General features: G+C 31.4%; 1 protein-coding gene across 1 annotated transcript; it reads right to left on the bottom strand.

Annotated features, from left to right (window-relative positions):
- Positions 1-9,649: 9,649 nt before the first annotated feature.
- Positions 9,650-12,216, bottom strand: LOC125215927 (nucleolar protein 6-like). The gene is made up of 10 exons (XM_048117513.1): positions 12,045-12,216; positions 11,853-11,967; positions 11,640-11,777; positions 11,133-11,229; positions 10,926-11,051; positions 10,662-10,754; positions 10,469-10,574; positions 10,240-10,382; positions 10,086-10,159; positions 9,650-10,003 (listed from the first exon to the last, which is right to left on the bottom strand). Exons 1-10 carry the CDS (start codon positions 12,199-12,201, stop codon positions 9,952-9,954), a joined length of 1,101 nt encoding a protein of 366 aa, XP_047973470.1. The 5' UTR covers positions 12,202-12,216; the 3' UTR covers positions 9,650-9,951.
- Between the last annotated feature and the right edge of the window lie 307 nt (positions 12,217-12,523).

Raw genomic sequence — 12,523 nt, 5'->3', positions numbered from 1 at the left:
CATTTCACACATTCTTCTTTCTCTCTCTTCAATCATCCTCTCCAAGTCTCTCTTTATTCGAATATTGGTTCCCTAAATTTTGCCCCATCTCTGCGAAAAATCTCTACATTCCAAAGGTGAATTCCTATTTTTCACCTCCATCTTTGCGACTCTCTATATTTGAGAGGTGAAACACTAAATTTTCATTGGGTTATAAGTACTTAAAAAAACACACAAACGGAAGTAATTTTGGAGAAGAGAAGAAGATTAAGAAATCTTGGAGGCGAAAATTGCAGAGATCTGTAAACCTAAATTTTGGAGTAGAATATTAGAAATACGAGTTGTATCTCACGTTTAATTTATGTGTTGCCGACTTCTTTGATTTTTTCCCAAATATTTTGGTCCCAACTAATTTCCTTATATTATTAATAAAAAAGGAAAAGTTTTGATACCCACGTGGTAACTATTATTTTTCCTATTTTTTTCTTTTGACCTAATAAACTCTCATCGGTTTTTAAATTCACGTGCATATTTGTCACGATTGCACTTTCTAATAATATAAAGCACGGCCAATCGCAACTAAGGAGAAGTTAAAGAACTAAGTAAGATAAATAAACTAACAATTAATCGACCAACTAATAATCTCAAGGTAATTTAATTAATAATCTCAATACATAAACAGTAAACACAAAAAGAAATAATACTTCAACGATTAATGACCAACTAATTAAATGTCTCAATAATAAAGCGACCAAGAGAAAGAATGACAACAAACACCGATGTGCACACTTGGTGGACTGCGTTTCGTCATAGGTGAAAAAACACCGATGGAAAGGTGAAAATCCAAAAGAGAGAGTAAACAAAAATACTATTAGTACGAACGGGAATTTTATCGGTAGATTGCAAACAAAAAAAAAAAAAACCTAATATCTCAAAGATAAAGTACTTAAAAAAACACACAAACGGAAGTAATTTTGGAGAAGAGAAGAAGATTAAGAAATCTTGGAGGCGAAAATTGCAGAGATCTGTAAACCTAAATTTTGGAGTAGAATATTAGAAATACGAGTTGTATCTCACGTTTAATTTATGTGTTGCCGACTTCTTTGATTTTTTCCCAAATATTTTGGTCCCAACTAATTTCCTTATATTATTAATAAAAAAGGAAAAGTTTTGATACCCACGTGGTAACTATTATTTTTCCTATTTTTTTCTTTTGACCTAATAAACTCTCATCGGTTTTTAAATTCACGTGCATATTTGTCACGATTGCACTTTCTAATAATATAAAGCACGGCCAATCGCAACTAAGGAGAAGTTAAAGAACTAAGTAAGATAAATAAACTAACAATTAATCGACCAACTAATAATCTCAAGGTAATTTAATTAATAATCTCAATACATAAACAGTAAACACAAAAAGAAATAATACTTCAACGATTAATGACCAACTAATTAAATGTCTCAATAATAAAGCGACCAAGAGAAAGAATGACAACAAACACCGATGTGCACACTTGGTGGACTGCGTTTCGTCATAGGTGAAAAAACACCGATGGAAAGGTGAAAATCCAAAAGAGAGAGTAAACAAAAATACTATTAGTACGAACGGGAATTTTATCGGTAGATTGCAAACAAAAAAAAAAAAAACCTAATATCTCAAAGATAAAGTACTTAAAAAAACACACAAACGGAAGTAATTTTGGAGAAGAGAAGAAGATTAAGAAATCTTGGAGGCGAAAATTGCAGAGATCTGTAAACCTAAATTTTGGAGTAGAATATTAGAAATACGAGTTGTATCTCACGTTTAATTTATGTGTTGCCGACTTCTTTGATTTTTTCCCAAATATTTTGGTCCCAACTAATTTCCTTATATTATTAATAAAAAAGGAAAAGTTTTGATACCCACGTGGTAACTATTATTTTTCCTATTTTTTTCTTTTGACCTAATAAACTCTCATCGGTTTTTAAATTCACGTGCATATTTGTCACGATTGCACTTTCTAATAATATAAAGCACGGCCAATCGCAACTAAGGAGAAGTTAAAGAACTAAGTAAGATAAATAAACTAACAATTAATCGACCAACTAATAATCTCAAGGTAATTTAATTAATAATCTCAATACATAAACAGTAAACACAAAAAGAAATAATACTTCAACGATTAATGACCAACTAATTAAATGTCTCAGCGAAAGTATGTTATTGAAATATTGGAACCTTGTACAAGGATACGAAGTCCCTCCTTCGCGAACTAAAATGTTCGTATAATACAATCAAGCTAAATAGAATATTGTGCTATTATGAATGAACCAAGAAAACTGCTTGTTGGGCCTTTTTTCGAAGCCCGAATTACGGCCCATTTTTTAGCAACCCGTCGGGCCGAGCCCGGAGGAACAACTCCCTCTGCAATGTAAGCAAACAAAACTCCACTCAATTAATTAAACAAATAAGATAAGTGAAAGAATTATGCCAAAAGGGGCAAGACTTGATTTTTTTTCCAACGGCTCCTACACCAAACTCAAATCCATTTTTGGGTTTTTCAATGGAATAACACCAAATATGGTGTTTACTCCAAAATTTTGTTAGCCAAATACTTAAAAATGGTGTAAACTTAAATATGGTGTAAATGGTTGGAGTAAAACTACTTTTTAGTGTGACGTATACTCAAAAATGGGTTTGAGTTTTGCGTAAATAGTTGGAGATGGCCTAAGCAAAACAACAAAACAATTAAATAAAAGCTAGTGAGGATCATGAAAGGGAGGATCCCGTGCAACAAAACAATTCAAATAAGATAGGACCATCTTAGATAGTACTCCCTCCGTCCCACAAAAGATGTCACACTTGTGGGACGACACGAGATTTTAGGAGGTTTTGTTTTGTGTGTTAAATGAAGAGAGAAAATATAATATTTATATTCATGTGAGAGAGAACTTTTTTCAAAAAAGGAAATGTGACATCTTTTTTGGGACATACTAAAAAGGAAAGTGTGACATCTTTTGTGGGACGGAGGGAGTAAGTTTTATCGTCCCATGCAACACAGCACTCCACATGCAAGTTATATTTAACTGTGCCGTAATAATCATTATTCAAATGATAGTCAATTAAATGTGACACCTTCGTTTTGTCCTTGAAAACATAAATTTTCATTAATTTCTGCCCATTTTCCAAAGTGAAAATTGCATGTGAGTGTTCTGTTAAGTGAAACAATGAAGCTTATCAAATATGGTCCTTTATTATATGTATATCGATGTTATATTTCCCTATACTATTTTGATTAATATCTTGACATGATCAAACAAACTAGTACGGAGAGGGTAACTTTTATTAGAGAGAACATGTTTTATAATCCATGAACTTTATTAAAGTATAAAGTCGTCAACTTTGAAAATATTATTTGAGGTCCATCAACTCTGAGTTAATATCAATCCAAATACTTTTTTACTATTTTTAAATATTTTCGGAAGAAAATATCCTCAATATCTTGAAGGATGTATAATTGTATATAAATTTACTAAACTTAGTATATACTCATATTTTTTCATAAATATCTTTACTATATTTTTGATAAATTTTCTAAATATAATTTGACTTTCAATATTGCCACTTAATTTTGTGACATGCAAGAAAAGTTCATCCTTAACTTTTTATAATTAAATAGTAATTTTAAAATATTTTTAAGGTACGGATACGCGTAAAAATTAATGTCACAATTAATATATGATACTTGAAGAGTTATTTAATTATAAAAAGTTGAAAGATAAACTTTTCTTGATTGTCACAATATTTCAATATTAAGTTGAAGGATCAAATTTGCAATAGATCGAATTTTGCATAGTTTCCAAATAGATTTGAACTTACAGTTTTTAAATTTAGATAGAATTATTGTGTCAGACAATTAAGAGTAAATTGCTAAATAAATTAAGAAATCATGGTCACGTTCCGGTTCGCCCAACACCTTTCAAAATCTGAAAAATAAATTCCAAAGTTTAAATTTTTCATAATTATATACTATTATATCATTTTCCAGTGAACTACGTGCTGATGAGGCAACTATTTAGAACATTTGGACAAAACGAGAACGTCTAATTTTTCATATTTCATTCTTCGAATGAAATTTGATAGCTCATAAGACTGATAGTATACATATGCGTGTTAAAAATAGTCTTGTTGGTAAAGGAAACAAATTTTAAAAACAAAATTAATAATGTACATGCGATAAAGAAAAAAAACTGAATAAAATAATATAATGAGATGTTTTCTATTTTTAGCATGTGACCGCTACGAAAAAATTAAATTATTTTCTGTGGCGCATGATATCTTATTAAATGTGTAACTAAAATGTAATTTTATCAAGAATGGTGCATGGGCTGTGTGTATATGGGCCCATTAACTCATGCAAATTGGGCCCAGCTCATACCAAACAAAAACCCTAAAATTCAAATTCAGCCCTTTATCAATTTTGGAAGCATAAATTTAAATTCAATCAAAGCTTTAGATAACACATCTTTTTTTTATCCGTTGTTTTTCTATTTTGTTTAATATTTTGGCTACAGTAACAGTGACTGACACTGATAACTGAAAGAGTACAAGTGGATATGTGTATGGGAGACACTGCCTTCACCTGGATGTCTAAGAAGTAGCTCATTGTCACATTATCAACCTGCGAAGCCGAATATGTGGTTGCCACCTTCCGTGTTTGTCATACAATTTGGCTCAGGAGTTTATGTCAGAGCTCGGGTGGCCACAAAAGGAGCCAACAACTATTTGTGTGGATAACAAGTCGGCCATTGCGCTATCCAAAAATCCCGTGTTCCACAACCGCAGTATGCACATCGACTCCCGCTACCATTACATCAGAGAATGTGTTGTGAATTAGGAGATTCATGTCGAGTACATGAAGTCGCAAGACCAAGTTGCTAATATTTTCACAAAGCCACTCAAGCATGAAGACTTTATCAAGATCAAGACATTGCTTGAATGACAAATCAAGATCAGGACATTGTTGAGATATTTTAGAAGAATTCCTATTAAAATATTGATTTTAATGGAGAAAAATCTAGATATAAAATATTAAAGAATTAGTAGAGAATTCTAGAATATAAAATGAATGCCTATAAATATGGACCATTTACCATAAGTTGAAGAAGCTTGAAATAAAGAGTTTCTTAGCCCGAGGATCAAAAGTATTGAGCCCGACTTGCATCGAATTAAAAATAATTTAAAGTGTGCCCAATTAAAATTGACTCGATTAGCATCCTGAAAGAAAAATATAAAAATCAATAATAATGCATAATTAACACTATATGAATATCCGGCACTGAATCCATTTTGAAATGAAAATTTGGAAGGAAAGAGGAAAACCACGCCTTAAACAGATATTTGCGAACAAACTGAAACCGGGCCTCAATTTGAAATAAAAAACTGTATCGTAGGATTTTTTCATTTAATACGCGGTTTTAGAACTAATAGATTCAAATCTATTAGTGATGTATAATCGACATAAATCAAAATCGTTATAAAAAAAATCAAAACTTTAGAAACTTTGAACATAAATCAAGAACTCAAATAACGAAAAATGATTTCTAGTTGTCTCAGATCTAATAGATTCAGATCTATTAGAGATATGTCATCGACAGAAATCAAGATCGTTATAAAAAAAAATGAAAAATTTAGAAACTTAGAACATGAATCAAGAACTCAGATAACGAAAAATGATTTCTAGTTGTCTCAGATCTAATTGATTTAGATGTGTATCATATACAGAAATCAAGATCGATATAAAAAAAAATCAGAGAAGAAAAAGAAAAGATGGCTTAGGGTTTGCGGATGACCACTCTTTATATACAGGGTATCACATGGGCCTCAATGATTTAAATATAGGCTATTGAATAATGGGCTACATTTTGGGCCTCAATAATTATTCTAAAGGTATTACTTAAAGCTTCAATTATACATGTTTTGATATATATACCATATGTGATTGTAATCCAATGAAAACCATATATATAATGAAAACTCAAAACTTTAATTATGGCTACTAATTATTTCTAATCAACAATTGATATTATTCTAGATTAAAATGTCAACAACTTATCTGGATTTATCAACACAGGGTATAATAGACATATTATAATATGTTGAATCATTTAATCCGGATTTGGTCGCTCTATCTCCTCTACTAATCACGTAATTAAAGTTTCAATTCCTCCCCTCATTTCAATTTTTCTCCTTTTCTTCGTTCTCCCCTTTTCGTCGAACAAATTGCTTGAATTTTGCGTTGATTCTTTGTTGATATTGAATTTTGTGTTGAAATCGTGTTGATTCAATGTTGATTCTAACATCTGTGTGAATATTTTTTGTTGAATTTTTGTTGAATCGATCGTGTTGCTTTTTCGTTGAATTCTGAAATCTGGGTTAATTTTTTGCACTGAAATTTCGTTGATTCTTTTATTCTGCGGTTGGTTATTTTTTGCGTTGAAATTGCGTTGTTTCTTTTGTTCTGCTGATATTGAATATTTTGTTGAAATTGTATTGATTCTAAAATATGTATTGATTTTTTGTAGATTTTTTGTTGAATTTGTGTTGAATCGATCGCGTTGCTTTTTTGTTGAATTCTGAAATCTGTGTTGATTTTTTGTGCTTAAATTTCGTTGATTCTTTTGTTCTGTTCTTGTTGATTTTTTGCATTGATTCTTTTGTTCTGTTGATGTTGAATATTTTATTGAAATCGTATTGATTCTATGTTGATTCTAAAATCTGTATTGATTCTAAAATGTTTTGTTGAAATCATATTGATTCAATGTAAAGATCCTTTTGATGATGTGAATATTTTAGTTTTGGAAGGTGGGAGAGAAATTAGGAACGCAAGAATCATTCAAAAACTTAACTTACAAAAATACCCTTTGTTGACAAAATACATGCTCTTGTTGAGATAGAAATTCTACGCAATATTAACCACAAATCTGTTATAATTAATGGCTAGGATTAAAGTTTTGAGTTTTCATTATATATATGGTTTTCATTATATCACTATCCTATACCATAAGGGAGTGTTATATTGCTAACTTAATACATAATTGCTAACTACAACTAAATAGTAGCCATTAGATATTCAAATTAAGGGCCTAGATCATCAATCACGAAATGTCAATACGATCAACAAAAAACGTCGATAAAGCCATAAGATTAATTCCATATAATATCAATAGGGGTATTAATGTCAATTAACTACATGTTTAGTTATAACTAACTTTTAAAAGAAATCCCAAAACTTTAAATTCATATAACATATATCAAATTAAAGATAATTTTATAAGGATTCCAACGATATCATACATGCATATGTCCCGACGTCAAAATTTGAAAAAAAATTCGAAAATTTTTCAATTTTTTCGTAAAGCAGAAATGTCAACATACTATATAAAATATGTCAATATAATACATGTAGAATGTCAATATAAGCAATGAGTTAACATTCTTAAAGCATTGTATTGACATTCTCAAAGCATTGTGTTGATATTTCCTAAACACTATATTGACATTTTCATCCAAAATCCTAATTTGGCATTTTTTTTTTATCTTTTTTTATTTTATTAATAAAAACGAAAATTACACGTGGCAAATTGTAGACCACACGTTTTCTAAAATCCTATGGCCTTAAATTAGTTATAATTAGCAATTAAATGATAAGATAGCAATTGATCACTCCCCCTATACGATATTATATATATTTGAATTATATAAGGTATGTGTATTGCGCTATACTATATGCTAGATATAAATCTCCCTATAATTATGGATCCATCTCCCTATAATTATGGAATTCAAATTATGTTAGGTTTTGAATATACAATGAAATCAGTTAACATCTGGCTCTAATAATAAGTTACTTATTTTAATATGTACAATACAAAATTAAATATTTTAACTCAATATATAGATGCAAAATATTTTGAATTTCTTTAATTATTTTATTGAATAGTTTAGACTATTAAATGGTCTGTTAATTCGCCAATCCCACAAATTAAGAAGTAATTGGTAGTTTTACACCAATTAATCTCATTAATTATCAACCAATTAACAATCCCGAAAGTCACGGTATACCGAAAATTCGGTGTTTTCGGTACGATAAGATCGGTATTTCGGTATTTTTCCTCATCCCTAGTCATCAGATATAATGTGTAGAGTATATGACATAAATGAGAGATATCAAAAAGATTCTTATGATCGATAAATAATATAATAGCTATAAAATCTATACGAGAAATTTACTAATAGTGCCGTTGGTTAAAATGTCATTTTCTTTTTATTAAACTCTGTTGCATTTTAATTTTGTAGATGCCATTCGTAATGTTAATTAAATGGGGAATGCCATACATTTTGTTTTTTCCAATTATTACTGTATAAAAGACCTTTCAATGTCATTATGATAATTTGGATTGTAAATTATACATATAAATTTTATATATAAATATAAATCTTATTAAATAGAATAGAAAGAAGGTAATAAAGATGAGGAAATGAAGAGTTTTTTTTATTATTTTCATAATGATGGAGGAAAGTTAAAAGGTTTTGAAATAGAGAAGGCCATAAGCAAGAGCATGACCGTTGCATTCTATGAAACTTAAGAGAATGAAGGTGATGAAATAAATAGGTTTTCAATGCGACTCTTAACTTTGAAAACTATAATCGTATGTGTTATGTTATGCTGTATGTGAAATACTATAATATTTACTCCATTTGATTTGTTGGTTCCATTAAAATCTGAAAATAAACTTCTTTTTTTTTAAGTTTTATTCCAGGTATTATTTGTATTTTCTTTATTTTGTGGTGATGGTGTTTCAATATTGTGATTTGAAAGTTCTTTAATCATATGTTGTATTGTATTTAGATATGTGGTGATTAGCCTGTTTAATGCAATTTCAGTTTTTGTATTATATATTCAAAAGATTTTAATTACTACTAATATTTAAGAGCTAATTTAAATACTAATAATTTATTTTTACTTTTTTATGTTTAATAAATCAGTATTATATGCATATTTGATGAAATATAATGGGTTTGCACGAACGGGGAGATTCTATATGTTATAACTTATAAGTGAGAGAGATCAAAAAGGTTTTTATGATAAATAAATAAAGGAACGAAAGTCGAAAAGTTTTTTAATTGTTATGCTAAAAAAATCAGTGAAGGAAATAGTATACATAAGCTTTAATTTTTCGGAAAATGTTTGTCAGGGAAAAATTATGAAAATTTCAAAGTTGATGTAGTGAGTATTTGGATTAAAACAAAGCTAAAGGAAAAATATAAAATATAAAAAATTCGTATTTACAAGCAAATAATAGTTGAGTCATTTTACCATTTCGGGAAGTTTCTTCATAGTTGAGTCATTTTCTTATATGGTAACTTTTTCCTCTCTCTTATTTTACTCTCTCTTACTTTATTCTCTCTACTTTATTCACTTTATACTTTATTCTCTCTACATTTTTCTCTCTTACTTTTTTATCTATTTATTTAACTCCGTGCCGAAAAGTTCCGTCTCAACTATGAAGAAACGGAGGGAGTATAAATTATCAAAAGTTCGTATTTACAAGTTCGTATGTCTGAGCCGTTGATTCTCACAATTCACTCTATTAATATACAAACGGCAAGTTTTCGTTACAACATCACTTGAGCATTGAAACAAAGATCTTGAACAATCATTTACATTGTCATAAATCAAACATTGAAACCAAAATTGCCATCAGGCTGAGTTGAGTTCTTCAAACACATAATTAATCCCATCTCTAACCTATGTCTATACTATAAACCGAGTGAGTCCTTGATGGAAGGTGTTTCAATGGCGCTTCTCGATTTCTGACTACTCATCAGCGCCTCTCATAGGACTAAATGATCGACTCAACTGCTTACTTTTGGGGTCTTGAGAAGATGTACGCTCTTCACGAATCCTTTGCCAAACTCACCCACAGCTTTTAGTGTGTCAAATAGATCTTTATCCTCGTCAATGTCATCTCTTTCGCGCTTCTGCAGGCATTGGGTTGAGAGATTAAGTTGCTTCTATCAAACAAAACTGAGATGACAATGAATTAATTGAATTTCATAGGACCTTATTTCCACATGACCAATGGCGTCGCCTCCAAGAGAATCACACCAAACCTTAAACGTGCCAGGGAACTCTCTCTGCATCATGGCACAAAAACGCATTGTCATAAAGACGTAACATCAGTCAGAAAAAAAATGTAAGCAATTTTGTTACTCGCCTCAATTTGGGAGATCAGATATTTTTGTGGATCGAAGCCCACCATCAGCTTGTTCTTCAGCTCGCCCAAGTTCTTTTTCATCTCTTCCGGCAGTAGGAAGGGTTGGAAGGCTTTGCCAGCATTCCCTCGTATCACTTGCTTGCCTACACAGAGTTGACGTACAATTACAACCAGAACCAGATTGAGATTTTTCACTATATGTTATACCAGGATCCCTCAATCAACAAACCTAGTTTTACTTCGGATGGGAACATAAGACGGTTTGGATAGGGGAGTTTATCCCTGTGCAGAAGAACTACGGCATTGTAGTTGTTCAGAGGTGTGCAGAAAAGGCGCTGCAAGAAAAACAAATGCATATTTATATCTATCCATCACGAAAAAAGTAAAACAAAGGAGAAAATAGTATGGGACGATGCACTCACTTCCCATCCATATGCATCGAGTTGATTCTTCATAACAACGTTGGTCAAAGAATTTGCACTGCTGGTTGCATAAGCGGCCAATCTCTTAAGCTCCTGGCACATCAAATAATGACAATTTCGAAGACAATCAAGATTTCAACTTCAAATACTCAATCATATATGGTTTATCTAACCATCGTATTGCCAATACCAAATACATAAATAAAAATCAACTGTGTAGAAAATTGTAACTGCAAACAAAATAGAGTTTGTAGAGCTACTAACTGCCACTGTAGGCGATTGCATGGTCCAAGCTTCAGATTCCTTGTCGTAACTAGTAGCCAGAAACATAGCAGGCTTAGCATTATGCATATTCCCTTCGTATTGTTTTCTGTTTGAAATGAAAGATTCCTGAACAAAGATAAGATGTGTCAACAAAAAATTCTCCAGAAATGAGAACATATGATAATAAATTATAATTGCAGCAGTTACATTGATTTCTTTGCCATCATCAGGAGTTAAATCGCCATTGATGTCCACAATTAAAGGAGAAAAACTCCAATCGTACTCTGACAACAAACGTAGGAATCTGCAGAAAAATAAAATCATCAGATTCGGATTAAAACAATTAACTGAAAGTCAAAGAATATAAAAGAGCTGAAAAACAGTGGTACAGATATCCAACTACTTAAGAATGCAAATGATGTAACAACTACTCCAAACAGCAGACAAAGTATTCTTCATGTTACAAATGATGAAGGGCACATGTTCCTTTCGAAGCCAGTTTCCCAAATCTTTTCCTTCTTAGAGACTATAACATCAAGTTTTGTAAGTTTATTAGGCAAGTTCAACTAACCGCATCAAATTCTAGACTATCAAAAGGTCCAACTACCTATGGAAGCTATAAGCAAATCCAGTGAAGCAAGGAGTTGGCAAATAATTCAAACCACATCCAAGAAAATGTGAAATGTGTTTCATGTTATGAAAGAGAAAATCAACCTCAGAAATCCAGTTATCCTGGAGCATGGGGGTCTGAATGGTAAAGGCTTCAAAAACAAGTGTGCAACCAAAAGCTCAATAGCCTCTTCAGGTAATGAGTTCGAAAATAGATGTGCAGACACCCACCGTTTCGCAAGCCTACAAATGGAGAGGAAAGATTACACGTGTGTAAATATAAAAGACTGGGAGGGAGGGGGTAGGGAAAAAATTTACCTGACAATAGGCCCATAAATTGGATAACGGCCTCGTAATCCATCAATCATGCTAGAATGTTGACTTCGAAGAAAAAGTTTTTTATCGGCGGATAGTACATGCTTCGTCTGGCCACCTACAAATAAAAAAATAGTTGAAGAACATTCAAACACCCAAAATGTAGCAATTGATCAGGATAAAAGGATCCATTACCAAGTTTTTTCACCAAGCTTAAACCTCTCTCGTGCAAAATCTTGAGACGAAATGCATACCCAGACACAAAAATATCTACATCATCCTCTGTAGCTGTGCATGTAATCCCAAACTTCGAGTGAAGGCTATCATGCAGTTCATCGGATAACTTAGTCATACATTCTGGTATAGTGACAGAAATCTAATCAATAATACTCCCTCCGTTTCACTATAGTTGAGGCGGAACTTTTGGGCACGGAGTCTAAGAAAGGGATGTTTGGTGTGTTAAATAAATAGATAAAAAAGTAAGAGAGAGGAAAAGATAGAGATAATAAAGTATAAAGTGAATAAAGTAGAGAGAATAAAGTAAGAGAGACTAAAGTAAGAAAGAGAGTAAAGTTACCATATATGGAAATGACTCAACTATGAAGAAACTTCCCGAAATGGAAAAATGACTCAACTATAGTGAAACGGAGGGAGTACCAAGTACCAAGTACCAA

Source organism: Salvia hispanica, chromosome 1 (assembly GCF_023119035.1).
Source record: "Salvia hispanica cultivar TCC Black 2014 chromosome 1, UniMelb_Shisp_WGS_1.0, whole genome shotgun sequence".
Classification (NCBI taxonomy): domain Eukaryota; kingdom Viridiplantae; phylum Streptophyta; class Magnoliopsida; order Lamiales; family Lamiaceae; genus Salvia; species Salvia hispanica.
The sequence above is the reverse complement of the archived record's forward strand: the minus strand, read 5'-3'. Positions and strand labels throughout refer to the sequence as shown.

Coding starts and splice junctions, on each gene's coding strand:
- LOC125215927 (XM_048117513.1), bottom strand. CDS start 12,201: ATGACTAAGTTATCCGATGAACTGCATGATAGCCTTCACTCGAAGTTT. Junction 11,052..11,132: donor ATGATGGCAAAGAAATCAAT/GTAACTGCTGCA, acceptor ATCTTTGTTCAG/GAATCTTTCATTTCAAACAG. Junction 10,383..10,468: donor CCCATCCGAAGTAAAACTAG/GTTTGTTGATTG, acceptor AACTCTGTGTAG/GCAAGCAAGTGATACGAGGG.